The sequence below is a fragment of the Colletotrichum truncatum genome (genome assembly GCF_014235925.2).
Source record: "Colletotrichum truncatum strain CMES1059 chromosome Unknown Contig_0008, whole genome shotgun sequence".
Lineage (NCBI taxonomy): Eukaryota > Fungi > Ascomycota > Sordariomycetes > Glomerellales > Glomerellaceae > Colletotrichum > Colletotrichum truncatum.
The window spans coordinates 2,893,363-2,916,589 of NW_027222405.1; the positions used below are offsets into that span (position 1 = coordinate 2,893,363).

At 48.6% G+C, this 23,227-nt stretch overlaps 10 protein-coding genes across 10 annotated transcripts; 5 read left to right on the forward strand and 5 right to left on the reverse strand.

Annotated features, from left to right (window-relative positions):
- CTRU02_212264 (collagen triple helix repeat-containing protein) lies at positions 1-975 on the reverse strand (the record flags this gene model as incomplete). The annotated part of the gene is made up of 2 exons (XM_036727100.1): positions 1-846; positions 919-975. The coding sequence occupies 2 exons, from the start codon at positions 973-975 to the stop codon at positions 1-3; spliced, it is 903 nt and encodes a 300-aa protein (XP_036581344.1).
- Positions 976-3,723: 2,748 nt separating this feature from the next.
- On the forward strand, positions 3,724-4,001 carry CTRU02_212265 (uncharacterized protein; the record flags this gene model as incomplete). The annotated part of the gene is made up of 2 exons (XM_036727099.1): positions 3,724-3,822; positions 3,873-4,001. 2 exons carry the CDS (start codon positions 3,724-3,726, stop codon positions 3,999-4,001), a joined length of 228 nt encoding a protein of 75 aa, XP_036581343.1.
- A 1,231-nt stretch (positions 4,002-5,232) lies between these two features.
- Positions 5,233-7,209, forward strand: CTRU02_212266 (arylsulfatase; the record flags this gene model as incomplete). Its single annotated transcript, XM_036727098.2, has 6 exons — positions 5,233-5,530; positions 5,600-5,761; positions 5,818-6,128; positions 6,189-6,687; positions 6,741-6,844; positions 6,898-7,209. The coding sequence occupies 6 exons, from the start codon at positions 5,233-5,235 to the stop codon at positions 7,207-7,209; spliced, it is 1,686 nt and encodes a 561-aa protein (XP_036581342.2).
- Positions 7,210-7,496: 287 nt separating this feature from the next.
- Positions 7,497-8,483, reverse strand: CTRU02_212267 (Protein RTA1-like protein 2; the record flags this gene model as incomplete). Its single annotated transcript, XM_036727097.1, has 2 exons — positions 7,497-8,197; positions 8,306-8,483. 2 exons carry the CDS (start codon positions 8,481-8,483, stop codon positions 7,497-7,499), a joined length of 879 nt encoding a protein of 292 aa, XP_036581341.1.
- A 1,236-nt stretch (positions 8,484-9,719) lies between these two features.
- Positions 9,720-13,027, forward strand: CTRU02_212268 (uncharacterized protein; the record flags this gene model as incomplete). Its single annotated transcript, XM_036727096.1, has 5 exons — positions 9,720-9,841; positions 9,927-10,209; positions 10,269-10,746; positions 10,821-11,143; positions 11,192-13,027. The coding sequence occupies 5 exons, from the start codon at positions 9,720-9,722 to the stop codon at positions 13,025-13,027; spliced, it is 3,042 nt and encodes a 1,013-aa protein (XP_036581340.1).
- Positions 13,028-13,488: 461 nt separating this feature from the next.
- On the reverse strand, positions 13,489-14,367 carry CTRU02_212269 (uncharacterized protein; the record flags this gene model as incomplete). Its single annotated transcript, XM_036727095.1, has 1 exon — positions 13,489-14,367. The coding sequence occupies one exon, from the start codon at positions 14,365-14,367 to the stop codon at positions 13,489-13,491; it is 879 nt and encodes a 292-aa protein (XP_036581339.1).
- A 1,124-nt stretch (positions 14,368-15,491) lies between these two features.
- Positions 15,492-16,256, forward strand: CTRU02_212270 (uncharacterized protein; the record flags this gene model as incomplete). Its single annotated transcript, XM_036727094.1, has 1 exon — positions 15,492-16,256. The coding sequence occupies one exon, from the start codon at positions 15,492-15,494 to the stop codon at positions 16,254-16,256; it is 765 nt and encodes a 254-aa protein (XP_036581338.1).
- Positions 16,257-16,460: 204 nt separating this feature from the next.
- Positions 16,461-18,272, forward strand: CTRU02_212271 (uncharacterized protein; the record flags this gene model as incomplete). The annotated part of the gene is made up of 2 exons (XM_036727093.1): positions 16,461-17,995; positions 18,056-18,272. The coding sequence occupies 2 exons, from the start codon at positions 16,461-16,463 to the stop codon at positions 18,270-18,272; spliced, it is 1,752 nt and encodes a 583-aa protein (XP_036581337.1).
- A 3,112-nt stretch (positions 18,273-21,384) lies between these two features.
- CTRU02_212272 (WSC domain-containing protein-like protein 6) lies at positions 21,385-21,801 on the reverse strand (the record flags this gene model as incomplete). Its single annotated transcript, XM_070205804.1, has 3 exons — positions 21,385-21,428; positions 21,485-21,657; positions 21,707-21,801. The coding sequence occupies 3 exons, from the start codon at positions 21,799-21,801 to the stop codon at positions 21,385-21,387; spliced, it is 312 nt and encodes a 103-aa protein (XP_070060617.1).
- A 433-nt stretch (positions 21,802-22,234) lies between these two features.
- CTRU02_212273 (wsc domain-containing protein) lies at positions 22,235-22,666 on the reverse strand (the record flags this gene model as incomplete). Its single annotated transcript, XM_070205805.1, has 1 exon — positions 22,235-22,666. The coding sequence occupies one exon, from the start codon at positions 22,664-22,666 to the stop codon at positions 22,235-22,237; it is 432 nt and encodes a 143-aa protein (XP_070060618.1).
- Positions 22,667-23,227: the final 561 nt, after the last annotated feature.

Here is a 23,227-nt window from a genome sequence, read left to right on the forward strand (position 1 = left end):
TTATGCAAGTCTCCACTCAGGGGGTCTGACGGCGTCGGTCTCAGAGGCACCGTCCCTCTTCCACTCAGGGGGCCTGACGGCGTCGGTCTCAGAGGCACCGTCCCTCTTCCACTCAGGGGGCCTGACGGCGTCGGTCTCAGAGGCACCGTCCCTCTTCCACTCAGGGGGCCTGACGGCGTCGGTCTCAGAGGCACCGTCCCTCTTCCACTCAGGGGGCCTAACAGCGTCGGTCTCAGAGGCACCGTCCCTCTTCCACTCAGGGGGTCTGACGGCGTCGGTCTCAGAGGTACCGTCCCTCTTCCACTCAGGGGGCCTGACGGCGTCGGTCTCAGAGGCACCGTCCCTCTTCCACTCAGGGGGCCTAACAGCGTCGGTCTCAGAGGCACCGTCCCTCTTCCACTCAGGGGGCCTGACGGCGTCGGTCTCAGAGGCACCGTCCCTCTTCCACTCAGGGGGCCTAACAGCGTCGGTCTCAGAGGCACCGTCCCTCTTCCACTCAGGGGGTCTGACGGCGTCGGTCTCAGAGGTACCGTCCCTCTTCCACTCAGGGGGCCTGACGGCGTCGGTCTCAGAGGTACCGTCCCTCTTCCACTCAGGGGGCCTGACGGCGTCGGTCTCAGAGGCACCGTCCCTCTTCCACTCAGGGGGCCTGACGGCGTCGGTCTCAGAGGCACCGTCCCTCTTCCACTCAGGGGGCCTAACAGCGTCGGTCTCAGAGGCACCGTCCCTCTTCCACTCAGGGGGTCTGACGGCGTCGGTCTCAGAGGTACCGTCCCTCTTCCACTCAGGGGGCCTGACAGCGTCAGGGATTTCTTCTCTCATATTTACAGCTTTGCCTACAGAGAGCTAATATATGCGTATTAGTAAGAAGCCAGTGAGTTTCCATAGGTTGCTCTATATTTATTATAGGAAACGCACCGGTGCAGCTGTACCCAATGCAATAGCAAGGGACAAGGCGAGGAAGTGAGATTTCATGGTGAATGTTGATTTTGCGAACTAGTGTTGAGTTGAGCGAATGATCCTGAGAATGGTTTATAGTCTTTACAATCGGTGTTCTACATAGGTGTATTTATAATCTAGCCCTATTCACTGCCATTCCTGTTCAAAACCAAGCCCTTCGTCATTGCAATGGAAAAGGCCGGAATTCCGCAAACAGGCTTACTCAGTGCCCTTGATAAATGTTCCACTATAAATGATTACTTTCTTATCAAGCACTTTAGCGTTTTTCTTGCTAAGGATTTGCAATCAGTGATAATGGAGGAGCTTACTCAGCTCCGGCGGAGATTGAGTGTACGGTGGACACTGTTTTGATGCCTAGAAAAGCGAGACATCGAGCTTTCTAGCCACCTGCTATCGGTCAGCGGTTATAAATGCATATTATTTGACCAATTTTGGGCAGCTGCTCCTTTACCAAGCAACATGACAATCATGGAAGTCACTGGTTTTCTCGCAAGGTAGAGATACCGTCAAAGCATGGAGTTAGGCATTCTTGGTATGACTGTGATATTAGACTGCTACAGCAGACTATGGCAGTACTTGGTAGACTTGCAAACGTGGCTAGTATCCAGAGCGACAAGTGCGACATGAGTGATAGCCACAGCAACCAAAGCAAAGCGTAAAATGGTGAATTCGCAGCGTGTATGGCACCTCTAGCGGACTCTTTAGATGGTTAAGGATGTCTTGTTGAAGTGTTTGTCAAATTTTCCAGTTATTCTGTGGTCCTGTGAGGATTGTTTCTAATTCAATTGTCCTTCGTTACCTGTTGGTTATCCGCGAAGTGCCTAATCAACCTTGGGCCGCAACATTTTCGGTTTTCTAATCCTGCAAATAGATATTAGTAGTTATATGTATATCGCTAAGCTTTATCTCTTCATCGTGCTTCATCCTGGATCATCCAGGTCGCGCGATCTTAAGGCGACAGGTGATCGGACGACACTTGAGTCAACAATGGCAAATGAAATTGGACATTCCACAATAGATCCTGCTCTTTAGCAAGATGAGCACAGGTCAATGTCAGCATGTTGCACTAGCGTTAAAAAAGCACTGAATTCTGAAAAAGGAAGTCGATGGTCTGCCAGACATTACTTTGACGTTGCCAAACCTAGGCATTTCAAATGGGTGGATACGCATTCATCTGTGGAAAACATATGTATTTGGGGTGAGCTTCATCCTTCTTAGGTAGCGGAAATGAATACAATGACGGGAAGTAAATAGCCAAGTAAACTTTGAATGTTATTCAAGATTTTGTAGGTTGTATGTCGTGAGTGTTACTGCCTGAAACTGATGTTTAAGTGACACCAGAGTCCCTCAACCCATCAATTTCCTTCGAGCGACAGTGATATGAAATTAATGCGTCTAAATAAGGTAGCAACAATAACATCAGAAGATGTGCCAAACTTCTCAGTAGCTTAATTCTTACCAATAAGTGCTGCGTTGGTTGGGAATTCTAAATTGTCTCTTACTTTTATTCACTGCTCGGATTGAATTAGTACAATATGTTGAATGAAATCAGATGATATCAATACCTTTTAACGTTTTGTTTGGATGCAAGACGAGCCTTGACAAGACTAAATTATATCCATATGGATGCTCACGACCGGGTCATCGCATTAGATATTTCAAGGGTAAGCTTCGACCAGAGTCAGAAAAGTCTATTGAACGGGTCTAATATAATTGTAAGTGGCCGCCGGAGATTCTCAATGATCTCTATGGAGTCTATATTGCACGATTGACTTACCACCTGCGTTTGAAAGAGTCAGGGACATAACCGATAGTGATTATGAATGTTTGTTAGGGATCACGGCGGTTCTTTGCAGCCTGTGTCCCATACATTAGTATAGAATAAATGAATAAACAACCGATTATATCACGGTTTGCAACATATTTTGCGTCATTACATTCATGTGCTAATTATAATAACTGTAGCTGCAGATCAGGTAGTGGGGGCGGGCAGTGCTTGGTCAGCCAAGACAGCCCAAGCTGAGCAATTTGACGCTCACAGCAACTACTTTGTATTATCTTGTGTAGCGCGATTATGCCCATAGTCTACTTTCCTTGCCAGGAAGTTCAGCGAGGTCCATTATTGTCTTCATATCTGTCGAACTCCGTCGTTAAGTATCTCATCCTTGTGTTGTTGTATGTAGTTGTCTGAGCATTAGCGTCGTCCATTATTCAGCAATTTGTTTTACTTGTTCTCGGTAATCAACATTCACCACAGAATTACTCGATTTGATTCACATGGCTTGCAGCTTCATCTTCATCAGCTATAATTTTGTGGCCGCAGTATCATTCATCAAAACCCACGGAGGCGTAGTGTTGTCCTTATGCCCGACGAGTGTCTTTTCTTTGTGCCTTTACACGGCCCGAGGAAGCTGATGAAACGTCTATCAAGGATAGACAAACACCATCTTGTTATCACTTTACTTTTACGACCAAAATCAAATCTCGCAGTCTACAATAACCTGCAATCCCTCAACACCAACTTCACACATAACTCAATAAAATACTCAATCTACTGTTGTCAAGTTTGTCATCATGCACTTCTCTATGATCAGTCTGTCACTTTCGCTGCTACCGTGCAGTAAGCAGTGACTTCAGAAGTAAGAATACCTACCACGATGCCTTGCAACATTTCCCTGACAAGTTTGACAGTGCCAACTCAAGTGGACCAAAGCAGATTGCTGCTGGAGAGGCTCAGATGGAAAAGACGCTTGCCTAGGGCAAATGAACGGTGGATTTGTCTTGAGAAGAGAGAGCGAGGCCAGTAACTTCTGCACGAAGGTGTTCATCAAAGGCACGCATAGGCCAGTCTGCGAAACTTGTCTAAGTAGAGACACAAATCGAATCTCAATGCGAGGAACTGACCTATACAGGGCGCTGACTGTTGCGACACGAGCACTGGCTGGGTAATTGTTTGCCCAAAGGACTTGCGAAAAGGCTCGGCGGCCTCCACATGGTGTATGTTCACTGACCTCATTCTCTGCTATAATCTCGAGTCTTAAGGTCTTAAGCTGTGAAAGATTCATTACTACAAGGCAACCCAGTTCGTGGCAATTATTCAAAGTAGAATGGTCAGTAAAGTTCTTTTGTTATATAATTCCTGGCCAATGCTTGTGCTTGTTGACAAACACGGTCTGACGATCGGGTGTGTAGCTGTTGATATCATTGGGATTACCCATACGAGTGTAAGGAAAAGGATTCTTCAAGGTATGGCATTCATGTTGTCTTTTGATAGGAAAAGGAGTAATGTAAGTATTTCCCAAAATCTTTTGATAGACTAATCCATGGCCGGATCTGCGATTTACAGTCCTCCTTGTACAATTCCTTGCTCGTTGACACGGACGTGTAAAACGAAGACCAGAAAATAGTAGAAATACTGATGCGGTACACTCATGAAGCTGTGTCATTTCCTTTGACGAAGTATTATTTTCCTTTTGTGACGTCTTTTGGTACACGTTTACCCTGCTCGCTGCCTTAGGAAAAAATGAATAATAATGAATAAGTTGCTGATAAGTCAAGCTTTGCAGGTCATAACGTCTTGTCTGTGAAAGAAGCTTTAAAAGAGGTTAGTATGTAATGAGAGACTAATCACTAGAGGGACAAATTATATCAGTCGTGTATTTATGAAGATAAGAGGAAATAGGTAGGGTCTAAATCCCACAACTGGCCAATTCCTTACCCCCGTGTGCCGTGCCATTTAATCTACCTTTAGCGAGAGCCTTATCCGGCTTTAAAATGGACCTAATATGGAAGTACGGCTCAATTCCAAGAGTGAAGCGGTGATCGTGGTGAAATAAGGCTAGCGGATGGAATGACGAAATCGCAAGACCCGATTGCGACAGTTGTGATTGTTGTGCTTGTATCCATAACGTGGCTCTGGAATTCACCCGGTTGGTTAGTTGTGGGACAGTGCCGGGCCGGGACTCCACTTCGGTTCTTACTGGGCCACGGCATTGACCGTTGAGATCAGAGTGGGCTCGGCTCAGGGCCCTTTTTGAGATAGCATTCTGGAGTCATAGCTATAGCAGCAAAAATAGTTGAAAACAATTGGGCTGGGAGGCTGGAGCGATGATGTGCTCCTCTGTCATGGCTACCTTAATTCACGCACGACTTGCAAAATCCTTTAAATGCCCAGGCACTTGGGCAAATCGGAAATGTGCTGCAACTTCATCTCCTGCATTGTACACATTCTTAAGCCTTCTGGGTAGTGTGTAAGAGAGATTCCATAATACTATGTTGTCAAAACCTAGCCTGTCGGCGTTGGCAACACTGGCGCTTGGTGCCTGTTTTGTCATTGCCGAGAGCATACAGAATCGTCAGCCCAATATTGTCTTTATTTTAACCGACGACCAAGATGAGCAACTCGGTTCCATTGACTACATGCCATTTGTTCAAAAGCACTTCGTGAAAGAGGGGACATACTACCGCAAGCACTTTTGCACGATTGCAATCTGCTGCCCCTCCCGTGTCAGTCTGTTGACGGGGCAAGCCGCGCACAACACCAATGTTACTTACGTTACTCCGCCCCACGGTAGGCAATTCCTTCTCAGAACTCGGTCTGTTCATATGAAAAAGTTACTGAAACTTCTTACTTGTGAAGGTGGATACCCTAAGTTTGTTTCTCAAGGCTACAATGAGAAGTATCTCCCAGTGTGGCTGCAAGAGGCCGGCTATGACACATACTACACTGGCAAGCTCTTCAATGCCCATAACACAGACAACTGGAACAACCCACATCCAAAGGGATGGACTGGAAGTGACTGTAAGTTAAAGACCACATCTTCAAATTTCCGGGCTTCGTTAAACGTCATATTTCAGTCCTCCTCGACCCCAACACCTACATGTACTTGAATGCAACATTCCAGAGAAATCAAAGCCCTCCCAAGACCTATCCCGGAGAGTACAGCAATGACTTGGTAGCTGAAAGAGCTCTGGGATTCTTGGAAGATGCTCTCAAAGTTAATGGCAGCAAGCCGTTCTTCCTGGGAGTTGCGCCCATTGGCCCTCACAACAATGGTCTTGGCGGAGAGACAAGTCCAGGTGCCACACCACCGATTCCGGCAAAGAGACATGAACATCTCTTTGCCAATGTTACAGTGCCTCGAACCTATAACTTCAACCCGGAAAAGGTGAAATATTTTCTGTACCAATCACGTTAGTCTTTCCATAAACGCTAACATAAGCAACAGCCTAGCATGGCCAACTGGGGTCTGACAATTCCTCAACTCAACGCTTCTGAGATTGCCTACGGTGACAATTATTACCGCCGCCGTCTCCAGACTCTGCAGTCCGTTGATGAAATGGTTGACGCTATCTTCAAACACCTCGAAAAAGCCGGTATCCTGGACAACACATATGTCATCTTCACCTCTGACAACGGATTTCACATCGGTCAACATCGTCTCAAGCCAGGAAAAACTTGCGCAATTGAGGAAGACATCAACGTTCCCTTCCTTATTCGCGGCCCCGGCGTGCCTAAGGGAAAGACTGTTGATTTCGTCACCACCCACACTGATATTGCCCCGACAATTTTCTCAATTGCGAACATTACGTTGCGTGAAGACTTTGACGGATCCCCCATCCCCTTTTTGGAGGAAGGAATTGTGAAGGCTCAAAAGGACCCTAAGCATGACCATGTCAATGTCGAGTTCTGGGGAACCCAGCGAGGCTATGATGTCTTCGGTGGAGGTAAGCAGATCATTGCCATTAGAAACGAACTTTACTAACTGCTAGGTGCAAAGTCTCGGCAAACAATACATACAAGACCATGCGTGTTCTTGGAGATGGCTATAGTCTGTTTTACTCCGTGTGGTGCAGCAACGAGAGAGAGTTTTATGACATGAAGGTAGGCATTTGGATCGATCAATTACCCCGAATGGTAACTAACTCCAACAACAGAAAGATCCAGGTCAGATGGACAACTTGGCCGACAGCGCCACCGGCCAGCTTCTGAAGCGACCCCTTTCGGCTGTTCAGGACCGTCTGGATGCTCTACTCCTGGTTCTCAAAAGCTGCAAGGCAGAGAGTTGTAGGCTCCCCTGGAAACAAATACACCCAGACGGTGGTGTGAACAACCTTCGAGACGCATTGAATGTAAAGTACGACGATTTCTATGCTGGGCAGCCTAAGATCTCCTTTTCGGATTGCAAGGACTTTTACGACATTGCCTCTGAGGGACCCCAAGACACGCTGGTTTACTACGACCCGTGAGTTCTAATCTGAAGTATTGTATGAAGCAATTACGAATAATGAGTGGGATATAGAAAGTACAAGACAACAACAGGCTATTCACAGCTCTTAGAATTCGAAGAATTATGAATATCCCGATGAACTTCGGACAATGAGATAGCAGTCATCCAAAAAATCTTTTGAAATCCTAAACCGCCTTGAGCAGTATAATAATCACCTATCACTAAATATGCACTGAGGATAAGACAGATACTGAGCACAAAGTTCTGTTACTAATTGCTTGTCATAAATAAGCTGTAAGAGCTTTGCTACTTTTGAGGTTGGACTCCTAGCTCTAGCGAGTCCTCAGTTGACATGTTTGGTTGTCGTTGGTAGCGCTCTTTACTCTGCTTTTTAGACTCCAGGTCGCCAACATACCAAACTAGACAGATCCCCATTACGGCAATCATTAGGAGCGTATCAAAGATATAGAGAAATACCTCATGGCTGACGAGAAAACCACCATTCCCCTCCATGTATTCGACAATGCGGAATATGCTCCGCACAAGAATGATGCCGCTCGTACTATACAACACGTATAAGTGACGCTGCCAGGGCAGAGCACCCTGGAGAGTTATTTCAGTCGGCGTGCTAAGTATGCGGCGATGAAAGAGCACAGTCGTGCAGACGAAAAATCCAAAAATGAGTACTTGGACGAAAAGACCGGCAATGACGACCTTCTCACCTATTTTGAATAGTTTAAAGCTTGACATAGCCATGCTGCCGCCGCTGGCCTGAATGGAGAAGGCGGCAATGTCACCTCCAACAAAGATACGAGTGACCCATTCAACTCGTATAAGGGAGAGATGCTCAGCATGGCAAGTGCGAATAAGGCGACCGAGGATCATATAGATAGAGGCAGCATACAGCGCAGGCGCGAGTAGGATGTAAGCGTTCTGCATTGCGAAGGGCAGTACGTTTTCCTTGTTGAAGTGACTCCATATGCGGAATCCGTAACCGACTAGTTGAACTGCCAAAGTAGAAGGATGTGTTAGATTTGATTTCCTCTGACTGGCGTTGCTTCGGTTGGAGATAGGGAGTAAGGAATAAGAGAAGTAAAGTAGGCAATGTCACTTACAAACGCCGCCGATTGTAAAGGCTATAAAATAACGTGCGCGATTATGTATCAAGCGCCAAAGATGCAATGACGTTAGAATGGCAAAAATGGAGAAGGCCACGATGGCACCAGGTAGAGTTGGTGTGTAATGGTATAGCACATAAACAAACTTTTCGTCATTTTCCGTAGAGGTCGTCATGTTGCAAATATCAACGATGTCGCGGTGAATACTTAAGCTTAAGCAAAGCTCGTATTTGTGAGTTTCGTATGTATATATGCGAGTGAAAATAAAACAAAAATATTTTTCAGTTTCAGAAACGGATTCGTAGGCTTGGTGTTTTGTAATATTATGGTCTATGTTATGATCCGGGTGAGAAGAGCGAAAGAACCAAAAGATCACCAGAGATTGTCACCAATGTTTATACTCATCATGAAGAGCACTTGTGGGGATTGTTGGTACAGTTGTGGCGCAGTGGAATTGGTCTAGTCGGGAGTTTTGCGTAGTTTCCTCCCGTGGGTTTGAATTTACACCGGAGTAAAGCAGATGTCCGAATCATGATCCAGCTAGACATTAGAGGTACAAAATCTTAGTCCTCACAGCCTAAGTATCCATCTAACAGCAGACATGGTGTCTAGTTTCCATCACGTACCAGTGAAGGTGTAAATGTGACGAGATAAGAGCCATTGGAAGTCGCTCCACTATTTCTTAGTTAGGGAGAGAGAATGGGCGAGTGATGAATATTGGAATAGATTGCGGTCACTGAAAAAGTCATCAACAATTAAATCCCACCAGTTCGGACAAGCCCTTGTACACGCGGGATTGCCGCGTGTTCGGGTCTCTACGTAGTAGTAGATCTCGCAAGTTCATAAGCTAGGCCTCCACATAGCGGGCACTCAGCCGGGTTTCCCCACGACAAGAGAATACCAATCCGAGGGTTAGTCAATATGACCCGAATACGCGGAATTTGCTTCTTTCCTCGGATTCACGCCACAGCCCCACACAGGTTTGATAGTAGTTCTGCCCAGACCAACGACAAAGCCTCAATCGAAACGTAACGTTTGTGAATTGCCGGTGCTCCCAAGCCACGCTCACAAGGGAACAACCAGCTGCCCAAATAATTAGTGGCAAGAGATGCGGATCTAGATTAAGTAGCTTGCTCGCCAAGGCCAGGTGTCTGCTGCTGGCCAATGACCATGGTGTGCTCTGTATGAAAGGGAGTGGCTCATCTCCAAATTATGGGGAAGTATCTGGGGTACATCCGCCAAATTGTGATTAGTTTACAGAGCAAGAACATCTAGTAGAGCAAGATGATCTACAAGCTATATATTGGAAGGTTTCCCGTCCCCAATGTGGTATTGGTATGGTAGGACGAACATCGACAATTACCTTACGCTATATCGACGACCTGATCCCGTAACATAATTCTCGGATGCAATGAATAAGAAATATTACAGTCTGCTGCTGCTATTTTGCAATGCGACCACAGCTGTTCTAGGCCATATCCTGGAGGATTTCCAATCACCGTCAGCCGACTACCGACCCAAGTTTCGTTATTGGTGAGTACAATCTACAGTCGCCGAAGTTTAAATCCGCCATCCAAACTGGTGCGCCCTGGAAATCTAACATTACTCTGTGTGGTAGGTTGCCCGATGCGGAGGTTGATATTGAATCAGTGGTGAAAGATGTCGGGGAGATCGCAGCCGTTGGCAGCGGAGGCCTTGAATTTCTCCCGTATTATCAGTTTCGATCACCCTCTGCCAATTGGTCTGAGTATGGCTACGGCTCTGCTGCCTCTAGTGCTGTGTTGAGGGCCACCATGAAGGCTGCCGATGAGCATGGAATTCTACTGGATTTCGCCATTGGCGCAAACCAAGGCCAAGGTGTTCCTGCAGATCCGGAAAGCGTAGGCCTGGCTCTAGAACTGGTGTGTAGATCCCCTTTCCATAACCCAACTCTGCACTTGCTAAATCAATCAAATATTAGGCGTACAGTAATGTAACGATCGAACCCGGCCGATCCTTCAATGGTACACTGCCACTATCGACACAACCTGGTGACCCGGCTCTTCTCTACTTCATGCACCCCTTGGAAGAGTTCGGTAGACAGAATCTGTCTGCGGTATTGGCGACCGAGATTATTGATGACGCCCTTTCTGTGGCTGGCGTTGTCACAATTGGCCGAGTCATTGACTTATCAAATGAGGTTGACTTGCAGACGAGATCTTTATCGTGGACCCCCCCGGATGAACAAAATCCGTGGCGCCTAATCGCGTGGTACGAACGGTACACCAACCAACGATCCATTGATGCGGCGCCCGATGCCGTAGACTTCATCCAGAACGGGTCATGGGTTATTGACCACTTCAGTGCCGCGGGGGCGGAAAAGCTTACAAAGTTCTTTGACGACTACCTGATACCTGAAGACCAAGACAAAGCTTTGCTGTCACGAGTTGGCAAGTACGGTGAGTAAAACTATTGCATGATGAATGCTTCCAATGTTTTTCATTAGCAAAGGAGAAACTAACTACTCCTATAGCTTGGGAAGACAGTATGGAAATGCAATCAGCGCTCTGGTGGACACATGGGTTTGCTGAGAAGTTTTCTAATGATCACGGATACGATATTCGTCAGTGTTTACCGTTCCTGATTCGCAGAGATACGTTCTGGGCAGCCAGTACCTTGCCTTACGGAGAGTCCTTTGTGTCCAAGAACGTGACGTATGCTGAGCGCTGCAACGACGACTACCGTATCACTCTACAAAGCGGTTACGAAGAATATATAAGAGCCAACGCTGAATGGGCTCGCTCGAAGGGTCTTGAGTACTCCAACCAACCAGCATACAATCTGCCGCTCAATATGGTTAGTTTTCATCCATCATAAGCTTTCCCAAACTAACTATCTGGCCAGCTTGATTCCATCAGATTGGTCGATGGCCCCGAGGGGGAGTCATTAGGATTCAATGACAACCCTGATTTGTATCGGCACTTAGCAGGTCCCGCTCATATGGCTGGAAACCCTGTTGTCTCATCGGAATGCGGAGCTATCCAAGGGGCAGGATACACACAAACCATCCAGGACCTACTCTGGCATGTGCGTCGTGGTATGGCAACCGGTATTACGATGAACGTCTTTCATGGCTATTCATACTCAGGGACATTCTTCAACACAACCTGGCCTGGTTACACAGTCTTCGCCTATACCTTTACTGATATGTGGGGACCAAGGCAGCCTTCTTGGATGCATCTGAACGATACCATTGCCTACATCTCTAGAAACCAGTTCATCAGCCAAACAGGCACACCAAAAGTGGACATTGCGTTCTACCAATATGCAGCACCATTTAGAAAAGCGGTCTACGAAAGCAACAACCTTGAACGCCTAGGCTTCACATACGACTACCTCGGCCCTCGAAGCATTTCTGAGGATGCTGCTGTGGTGAAGGGTGGCTTGTTAGCTCTTGATGGACCCGCTTATAAAGCCCTTGTTTTCGCCAACCAAACCAAAATGACACTCGATGTGGCTAAGAAAGTCCAAGTATTCGCTAAGGCTGGTTTGCCGATTTTCATCATTGGGCCGACAGACTTCCACAGCGCTGGCATGAATGCTGAAGAATCGGCTCTCGTCTCAAACATCATGAACAACGTTCTTGCTGTTGAAGGCAGTGTAGTTGTTCTTTCTTCGGCAGAAGAACTTCCGGCAGCGCTCGCCACCAGGCAAATCAATCCGAGAACCGCTCTCACCCACCAAAACGCTGGTTCAAGATGGTATTCGTTCTGGCGGAGCTCGTCGGAGGCTGAAATAGTCTTTCTGTACAACGACGGCACTGTTACAGAAACTTTCGAGGCTGAGTTTGAGAATGTTGCTGGAATGGTGCCCTTCATTCTCGACGCTTGGACTGGCACCACATCACCTCTCCTACAATACACCAACGCCAACGACAAGATTGTGGCCCCAATCACACTGGCACCAAATCAGACCACTATTATCGCTTTTGCCAAGTATGGCGCTCTTCAATCATCAAGAGGCATTTTCCCCCGCCCATTGTGCACTGTGGTTTCAGCCATTTCTGGTCATGTCACCGGCTTAGTTTACTCAGAGAGAGTTGGCAACGGGAGCAAAATCCTTGCTTACCTTTCTCAAGGTCAATCAACAGTAACGCTATCAAACGGCAAAGTCCGCGATTTCGAAGCATCTCCCCCTGACGCGCTGCCCCTTGAATCCTGGGACATCACTGTCAATGACTGGCAAAGTGATGCTGATAGGTACAGCATGAAAACCGTAATTACTCAACACAGCTTTAAAAACAGCTCTTTGATTCCTTGGAAGGATTTGGACCCGATAAACCTGAGAGACACAAGCGGAACAGCGGATTATCGAACTACATTCAGCACGCCATTAACAGTTGCAGACCAAAAGTTGGGGGCTCGTCTGCATTTAGGTCCTATTGTGGACTCCCCTCGTCTCTGGGTCAACGGCGCTAGACTTTCCATTGATCTGACAAGCGCGGACGATATTGTGGTTGATATTACAAACCATTTGGCTCCTAGTATGCGCAATGAGATACGCATTGAGGTAGCCTCTACATTATACAACCGGGTTCGAGCTGAGCAGGATTCCATTTGGACGTTTGGATCTGCTGCATCGGTAGCAGGTGCATCATACTACGATGCAAACCCGTCGAAGCCTCATGGGCTTGTTGGGCCTGCTTTCGTGGAATGGGTTGAGGTTGTTGGCATAGCGTAGGCTTTAACCTGAGTCTGTTTAAGTTATGTCAGATATTTAACGTGTTTCATGGACGAGAGTAATGGGCAAGTCATAATGACGCTTAGTACAAATAGCTCTTCTCAAGTCAAAAAAAGATGATGCATTGGGTAAATGATGCCCCAACTGTACAGATTGCACAGCCGTTTATGAAACAATTAGACAATTATAACCAAAGTAGCAATGAGTTCTATTCCAGTTAGGTATACAAACTCAGCCACAAGGTAGAAATTGATAGGGGCGATAGAAAAATGTTAGATCTCTTGAGAAACAGTCCCTTTCCTAGTGCCAGTTCCAACGAGGCGAGCACTAATTTATAACACGTTCTAGAAGCCAAGTATAGCGCGATTCAAAGTGACATTTTTGTTACGTAGCACGTCCATCAATCGATAGCACCATGTGAAGTTTCTAACTGGGCGACCGTTAACCGTATTTACACAATGCTATAAAGTCCTATCTGACTCCTCAGTATTTGCACTAACCCAAGTACGAGCCCGCGTAAACTGTAGCCCCTCCTCAAGTTCCCCTGCCATCTGGATAGGATTCAATCCAACCCCGACGAGCAGATCAACGAGATTGCCATAGTGTCGAAAGACGTAGTAGGGCATGTATTCATCAGCCGAGCACAGTCGGCGCTGGGAGACGAACATCCAGTCGGACGGGCCGCTGTTGTAAAAGAAGTCGCCTACCGCCTTGATGGGAATGGTGTGAAGCGGGTCGCTTTGAGTGCCCCTGATGGTGAGCCTTCCCTTGCCGGAGGCTCGGACGTTGTTACTGTCGACAACTTTGAGGGCAATCAAGTTAGGATCGGCGTCAAGTCCCGTGCCTTGCGCATTCGGAAAAGCTTTGACCTCAAAGTCAAACCACTCGACCTGCTCAGGCTCGAGGGGCGTGGTGAAGTCTGCTTCGATCTCTATGAGCCTTACCCCAAGCCTCTCTGCGAAGGCCGACTTAAGTGTTCCACAGCTGTGCAGCCGAGCTTTCCCATCCCTCTTGACCTCGCCCCAGGTTTCTCTCCCCCACGTAATGGCTGCTGACTCGCTCACGATGAGGTGCAGCACCCAATATCCTTCGACGCCGTCACATCGACAACGCACCGAGATGGAAGAGAGCTCAAAGCTGCCGCAGACGTTACTTTGACACAGCGAAACACTAATCAAGCCCGTCGGTTTGTCTGCCGGCTCCAAGGTTGGGGGGAGCACGGAGCTGATGAATTCCGTCGTCGTTGTAAACTCGACACCGATAGCGTCTTGTGAGTAGCTTGGGTTTGCACAGCGTTGCTTGAAAGCGGCGATTTGGTCTGAGCTGGCAATGAAAGACATTGTGGAAGGGAACTGAGGTTGGTGATTCAAACTAGGTACCTTAGGATTTTGGTTATCTTCAAGTCGATGATGCTCCAAGTTGGGCTCTTCACTTACTCACGCAGTCATGGGCCGTAGAGACCAGATGGAATACCACCCGTGAAATCTAATGGATGGTATCATTCTTTGCGCATTTCCACGAGAAGTGGGAATCTTGATTCCGGCGGCTTCCTGGGGCAGGAGCAAGCGGCCCTATAATGAGGAGACTATCAACTAGCGGCCGTCCTTATAGGATGACCACTTTAGGCTTAGTGCTAAGATGTAACTTGCCCCTAGTGACCCCACTTGCTCCGCCCCCACCACCCCCACTCATTCTGGACTACAAGACGTCCTACGGAACATAACAGCACTTGGTTCCCCTGCATCATGCCACTGCACACAGAGACGGACCATTGAGACGTTGGTGACTGATCGAAAGTAACGCGCAATGAAGAGCCACAGAATCAGGGCACGGGGGACGCGCTCGCGCAATGGCTGTTCCCAATGTGTCAAGGTCAGCCGCAAGTGTGACGAGGTACGCCCCAAGTGCGGCAGATGCATACGGCTCGGTATGCCGTGCGACTTCAACCCGAGACTGATATGGAAGCTCGTCAATCCCTCGGCCTCCGGATACCTTCCGCAATCCCCTCCCCAGTTCTCAGTCACGTGTGGCTGTCCTGGAATGCGAACCGATGAACAGTTGCTCCAGCTATGTAAGTGTCATGGACCTCGCGGCTCTCCATGTGCTCACTCCTTCTTAAGTCAAGACAGAAGGTCATACATATCTGCAGTGGAACAATGATTACCACGTAGAACTTCTGCAGTTACTGATGGATGGATATCGTTCACACTCCGTCATCCGTGATGCCGTTAATGCTCAGATGGCATTATCAGGCGGTTGCTGCCGCGTTTCTGTTCTGTCCATTTTCGAGCATGCCATAACTGAAACGAAGAAGTATTTTGAGCAAGCAAATCTCATGGTTGACCCAAGGACTGCGGTCGTCTCCATGCTAATCGTGTCTCAAGTCTCGGTACGGCTAGATCCAGGCGCGTGCCCTCATGGCCGCCACCATTCTGAGCTACGCTGCTAATAAGTCATCCCACAGATGCGAGCCGGGTACGCCTGGACTCGGCAGGTTGAGCAGATGTTGGCGCTTGTGCTTGGAACAAATGACCATAATCTCTCGAAAGGTTTCCTGCCGTTGGAACAGCACCGGATGCTTGAGGTTCTCGGCGGTATCGAGATGGATGCGTGGATAGTTGGCCGGCAGTCGAAACCAATGCACATATGGGCTACGTATTGCCGTGGGCGCCAGGGTATAGAGCCTGTCACGGGACTCCCGCGACCGCTCATAGACCTCATATCGCAAGTGGGACGACACGAGGATGTGAAAGAGGAGCTGGGGCTCTTTATCGCAGCGTTGCCAAACATACGTTCCCCTGCCGTTAAGCACTGGCACTGCTTTGCTGTCGCCTCTTTGTTGACATTGCAACAGTCGCGAAAAAAAAGCCTCACGTCACACGACGTGCAAGTGATTCGAGAGATGGAAAACGAGCTTGCAAATCTTATACGGGAGTTGTACTCGGATCTGGGGCCTATCAACGCCTCCGCACTGGCTTGGCCTTCGTTCTGTTTAGGCCGACAGTCGCGATCCCGGAAGAACCTTGAGTTGGTAGAAGAAGTATTAGGGCGCGCGGTTCCAAGGGTAGGTACTAGTGGGTCTTGGGGCCACGGAGGTACGCCCATAGGCGCTATGTACAGACAGTGGCGATCGGATGGGGTGGATTTTCCCCCGCCTCGGGGACCAGGTCCATGTCTACAGAGGGGATTGGAATTGGTGGATCAGTCGTTCGAAGTAGGCCTCTGGTAGAATGGCCTGCTTGCATGTCAGTCTGTGCTGCTTCTTCTCTCCGCTCTTACACTTTCGCTTTCCGCGGCCTGCCGATCATGAGAGCCAATTCAGTCCTTATGGAATCTCCATATACGGCATGGCTTGATGCATGATGGAAAGTGGCCAAACCGCATAAAAAGGCGATTGTTGTGAGATATGGCAAACTTGCGTCCAGTTCTATGAATGCTTACTCTGGACTTCTCAGAAACACACGCATTACTTGAAGCTAGAAGCTTCGTCTTTGTCTTCAATCACGCCTCCTTCCTTTACTCTGCAATGTTTTCGGAAGAAAAGCGGCAGGTAGTCCGGTCGCCAAACCTCGCCGATTATGCCTGGTCGCGCCCTCACGGCTTGATCGAGCGCCCTGGCGAGTATCCTGGAGAGCCCGAGGCGTGGGTATACTGTGACAAGTTCTCGTACGAAGAGGGAGAGAATGTGTCCCTCAAGGTGCACACCAACGCTGAGAAATTCGATATTGAAGTGATCCGAGACGGCCTCAAGCCTTGTACAGTCTTCACCAGAAAAGACCTGCCAGGGAAACAGCAGGACACCCCTGCCGATGCTTATGCAGTCGGCTGCGGCTGGGCTGAGGCTTTGAGCATTCACCTTAACAAAGGCAGCTGGGAATCAGCCTTCTACCTCGTCATCATTCGCATCAAAGACTTCCGCGGGGCTGTCTTTGAACGTGAGGGTTTCTTCATTATCAAGTCCAAGGACCGAGCCACCACGGCAGGAGAATCAGCCGACTTTGTGCTCGTACACGCAACGTCGACTATGCTCGCTTACAATGATTGGGGCGGCGCCAACCACTACAGAGGCATCCCAGATGGTTATCAGAATGACGAGCCCTCGCCCCTATCCAGCACACAGCGCCCAATCGCTCGTGGTATGTTGAGGATTCCAAAGAACGCGCCCCGCGAGGCCAATGGCGCCATGGACGTCAAGCATGGAGCCACACCACGATACCCATCACTAGAGTATTCTTGGTACTTCCGCTACTCTAGGCATTACGCGGATGCAGGCTGGGCAACCTATGAGCGACCCTTTGTTGTTTGGGCTGAGGCGAACGGGTACAAGGTCCACCATCTCACCCAGTCTGATCTTCACGCGGAGCCGGATTGCCTCTCCGGCTATCGCTGTGCCGTTTCTATGGGCCACGACGAGTACTGGTCGTGGGAGCAGCGCGACACTCTGGACGCATTTGTCGATAATGGCGGAAAGTTCGCGCGCTTTGGCGGCAACTTCATCTGGCAAGTCCGTTTTGATGAGGAGATGCAAACGCAGTACTGCTACAGGGTGCCCCAGGCCGATCCCATTACCGAGGCCGATCCGACCCGAGCGACCACCATGTGGGATTGGACGAAGATCAACAGGCCCGGTGCTCAGTCTGTCGGCTTGACGGGCGTAATGGGCTGCTACACGAGGTACGGCATGGCCACGCCGCGGTCGTCTGGAGGCTTCCAGGTCTACCGTCCCCACCACTGGGCCCTTGAGGGAACCGAGTTGCGGTACGGCGACAGTTTCGGCAAGGACCCGATCAATATTGCTTCTTTCGAAGTTGATGGATGTGACTATACCTTCAGGAAGGGTCTTCCCTATCCTACCGGACAGGACGGGACCCCAGAAAATCTCGAGATCATCGCCATGTGTCCCGCCGTGTTTGGAGAGACAGACGTTTCAGGTGGCAAGGAACCGATAGGAGGCCCACTTCGTGACGTGTAAGTTTAAACCTTGTGAAAATTTGACCTTAAGACAAGTACTGACAGCTTGCATGATAGTGTCGGTTTGCTTGCAGCGTGCTATGAAGATATCGACATGCCCGAGTACCTTAAGGATCGTGAATACGGTTCCGGCATGGTTGCTAGTTTCTCGAGAAACAAGGGACAGGTTTTCTGCGCGGGTTCATGCGAATGGGTTGCGGGTCTCATATACCGCGACGTTTTTACAGAAATGATCACCAAGAATGTGCTCGATAAGTTCACGTCCACACAGTGAGACGTCGTGATAGTTATCGGGCAAACTACTCTGAACACTAGATAGACTATAATGTCATGAGCACTTGGTTTTATCGATCTGAATGTGGAACATTACGGTCCAGCGTGCTACTTTAGATTGCGTAAATAAGTACTCAGATGTGACATACATTAAAGAGCCAACCGGCGGGTATACCTGGAAGGTATCCGGCCCGGAGGCAGGGCCAACACAGCACCCTAACAAAGGCATACAGGACAAGTCAGGCTTCACGTCATGGATTCTGATAAAACGACCTGATACATGATCGCTTCCGCGTCCATAACTTTGTACGTAAGATAATTGAGAGTGTTGCGAAGGGTTTCTGGCTCAGGTGACTGTAATCAATACCAGAAGCATCATGATTTGCCGATGCAAGAACTTCGACCCTAATAGTTGCATGCATCAGCCGTGACTACAGGTATATCCAAATGAGGAGAACTAGGCACCTCGAGGATGGCTAAGACTCTCTCTAACCAATCAAATGATCTTGGAAAAAAGGTGTGTGTTTAGTTTGCAGATTTGGGCTATGATGTAGGTACCTGTAGATATCGGAGCTACAAAAACGCAGCTAGCGGAATACAAAATTCGGCAAGACATTATCATGTATCTTTGATATGAGGGGGAAAAGGTGGGTGTAAATTGGAGACTAGGTATGTATTTGTAGCTACCCGGGCCTAGATGGAATAGAAGAAGATAACGCTAAGCTCATAACAGAAATCCTATTAGGACACAATCTTGCCGAGATCTGGGGTAAGGGGGAAGTAGCCCACATACTTGGGTACCCCAGCTTATCTATGCTCCGGACCCCGGCTGGAAGAAAACATGCCTCATCAAGTCAACCTCCTGCTTTGCGTACCTAGAAGAGTTTGGCCAAAAGATGGCATATGATAGTAAACCAATACTTGCTTTGATTATCTCTTTCCCAAAACCATTCTATAAGCATAATATATATATAGAGTATCTATATGTGTGTGTGTGTGTGTGCATTTGACTCTTCTATAGACATCTACATCCTCTCAACTTTGCCTCTTCGCTTCCGTCATGTCTACATATTCCATTGAGGCAGCTAGTGGCCCGGTTAATGTTGCCCCCGGCACATTTCGTCTCTTTGAAAGTAAGGAATTATCCACCGGAGAAGTTCTAAATCTTTCAGCTAATCATCAGTTCAAGAATCGATCAAAACCGGCGATAATCCAGGCCAAGGCAGCGACTTGATCTTGATCCCAGCACGTACCAACAGTCCGAACGACCCACTGGTGAGCAACGAACCATCAAAGGGAGATGTCGTAGCCGGCTGCTGACATGTGGCTTGCATCAGAACTGGAATAAAAGATGGACTTTATGGACTAAGAGCATCTTGATGCTATGGACATTCCTTGCCAACGCTTGGTAAAAACCCCCCAGAACTCGTTCTCTGTAAACCTAACGATACATTGCTGACATGTACATGTAAAACTTTTCAGTATCGCATGGTCCTCTCCAGCTTGGGCAGAATGGGCCGCGGAACTCAAGACTACCTTCGTCCTTCTTGGCTACGGCCAAGCTATCCTCGTATTGACGTGCGGCTTCGGCGTCTTCCTCCTTCAACCGGCGGCCCTAAAATACGGAAGACGGTTACAATACTTGATTGGTTCGGTGTTGATTATCGCCGGCCTAATCTGTGGACTGCTCATGAAATCCATCAAGGGCTTTCTGGCTTATCAGGCGCTTGCCGGCTTCGGATCTGCGCCATCATACAGCACGGCAGTCACTTCACTGTTGGACATGTCCTTTCTCCACCAGAAGGGACGAGCCATCAGTGTTTATGGCTTGGTAGTCATCGCCGGCAACTTCCTGCCCCCACTGGCGGCTGGCTACATAATCAGTGGCCAAAGCTGACAATGGTGCTTCCGCTACTTGCTGATCTTCTTCGTTACAGTCACCATGATTTTGCTGCTTACAGCAGAGGAAACCTCGTTCCCTCGAGACACTCGACTTACAACAGAAATCCTCGAAGGATCTCGGCAGCCTGCTCATCAAACGGAAGCGGTCGGCAAGTTTGACTTGAAACAGGGCCACACGGCAGACGGCACACAGTCCATGCGGTTGCAACACGTTCAGTCACACGCGTCTGTTAACCCGGACCTTGAGCCGGAGTCGAGACATTCTTACCTCCAGCGGATGACTTTGTTTCGTCTCAATGAAGACGTCCGTGCCGGATACTGGAAACTGGTATGCTCGATCGTCCCGATGGCCGCTCTACCTGCTCCGCTGTGGGCCAGCCTGCAGGGTTCCGTAGCTAGCTTTGTCGTCAGCTTCGTCATGACCACACAGGCAAGCTTCTTCTCCCTCCCTCCGTATAACTTCACGCCCGCCCAGATGGGACTGATGTATCTCCCACTCTTGGTTGGCAACGTGGTCGGCTCCGTAATCGGGGGCCCGGTGGTGGACTGGCTACTCATCCGTCAAGCACGACGCCAGGGTGGCTTCCATGAGCCTGAGAACAGACTCTGGGTATACTCCCTCGTGCCCTTCTTTTCTGCCGGTGGTATTCTCTTATGGGGTGTTGGCGCTAGTAAAGGACTGCATTGGGCGCTGCCTTGCTTTGGTCTTTTTCTCATCGGGGTCTATTTAAACATCTCTCTGCCTCTGTCGATGGGATTTGCTTTCGACAGCTGTCCGGATCTGCAGGACGAAGTCTCGCAGCTCTGCAATACAGCCCGCAACGTCGTCGGTGGCGCACTATCTTTTTGCATTCGGCCCTGGGTCGACCACAATGGAGCGCTCAACGTAAGCATCATTGTTGCTGTAGTTGTGTTCGTGGTCACGTTCACCCATGTTCCATTTCAAATCTGGGGGAAGTCGATAAGAATCGCGAATGCGACAAAGTACTACAGAATCTGTGACAAGACTCGGTCTGTCTGTGTGAATAAAACTAACGAGAGCTTTAATGATTAGTGCATTAAGAAAATTTCGTTCAAGTGCCTTTCCGAAATCATATATGAGACGTAAAAGCCATGTCTGAATACAATTTGAGATTCCAAGTACTAGTAGATTTCTGGTAAACGTCTGTTGTGAGTGACGAATGGTTGCTAAATGACTATTTAAAGAGCTTTTAAGTAGGGTTGATAGCCATGCCCCCAGGAAGCCGTTGGAGCCCTGTCTGTTCTTAGTGTCTTGTCATGTATCGCGGTAAGATTCCGGCTTCCACTCACATCCTTCTGTATCATCCTGCACATGCTGAGGTATAGTGCAGGCGGCTGCCTTCTCAGGGGTCTGGGATTTGAGCTGATTGCACTGGTCGAGATTGCACCTGGCATCTAGAGCTCTTTGAAGAGTGTCTCCTTTCCAGCCGAACAAGTAGTCGCCGTGTTGGCCGTGGCCAGTCCTAACACCAGGTTGGTATTCAATGCACTACTAAAGGGGTATATACTTACGGATCGCCATAGCTGTAGACAAACGGCTGGGAGCCGTCTTGTGGCCAGAGGTTTTTGTCGTTAAACTTCCTTGTGTCCCAAATAACTTCATACATAACTTGAGGCAGTCTCACTGGATGAGAAGCAGGGCATGGGCCGTTAGTTTCAAAAGTTCCTCTCTCCGGATAGGCTACATGCGAGCGATGATCATGGCTGTCGACATTCACTCCGTCCCAGCAGCTGTATTCCCAAGCCTCAGTTCAGTACAAAGAATCTGAGGATGATCGAACCAAAGGCAAAGGAAAGGTGACGCGGGCTTACGTTGGAAAAGTGACAGTAGTGCGGATGCCGCCACCACACGGCCCTTTCGGAAGGGCTGTCGTATCATCACCAGTGCAAGGTGCACCTCCGAAAGGATTTTGTTGAATGTTAGAAAAGCATCGGTGGCAGATCTGTCGCTGTAGACCGACTGGGGTTCTCTTGGAGGGATCACCCGCAAGCATTCGGAAGCCCTGATGACCGGATTCTCATTAGTCATGGGAATGTTGTTTAGGAGAAGTTTCTTGCCTTTTTAAATGCGGTGACTTTGGTTCTGCCATCGTACGGCGGGATGTAGTAGACTGTCATTCCTCCATTACCCCTGAGACCAAGGTTGGTCATTTGAGGGACGCGCTTGAGGGTTCCATTTCGCGCTCGGAAAAACAGATTGGCAGTCCAGTAGTTAGAGAAGTCTTCACTAAATGTACAGCTGGTACAAGACGACTGGGAAGAAGGGTCAAAGTCTCCCGGAGGCATTGAAGCGTTGAAGGAGCTGCCCCCGACGATTTGGTGGAGGTGTGCTGACCCAACTTTACCTGGTTGAACTAAAGGATCCAGGCGTTCAATAACCAGTTGAGAGCACTGGAAGCGCATCATCTGTTGGGCCTCAGTGAACCGATTGAGATTGACAAGTGTCACTAGTGCCAGCAAAGTAAAGAGCATGTTGAGTTTAGGCCCACTGGATGAAAATAAGAAAGCAAAATACTGGTTCAAGTTCTGGAGAATACGAGTATAACTTTGAATGCAATCAGGAGAGAATGCCAAATTTATAAGCCTGCTTGGCTACCGCCACCAGATTTCGCTTGCGCTTGTCAGAACCTTCCTGTAAGATTCTTATCCGGACACCGAAAGAAACCAAGCAATAGGAAATTTTCAGCAATTTAAACAAAGTATGCAGCCCTTAGGATGCAGTTGTGGTGACATAGGAGCAGATGACCCCATTGGTTCTCGGCTAAGGACCCAGACAAGGTGGCAGAGCAAAGCAAATGCCGAGGGCGGAAAACATGCCGCCAAGATATCGAACAACTGCCGGAGGAGTTGCTTAAATGATTGTGTGACTTCAATTGATTGGTGTGAACTGCATGGTAGATATAATAGCTTCGGAGTGAATGATCCTTATGTTCACAACACCTAAAGATATCTTCCATTAGTCCCGTTGCCTCCATCATATGCCGAATCGAGGTATGCGGACAAGTGACATGTCGTATTTTAGTATATCTCTTT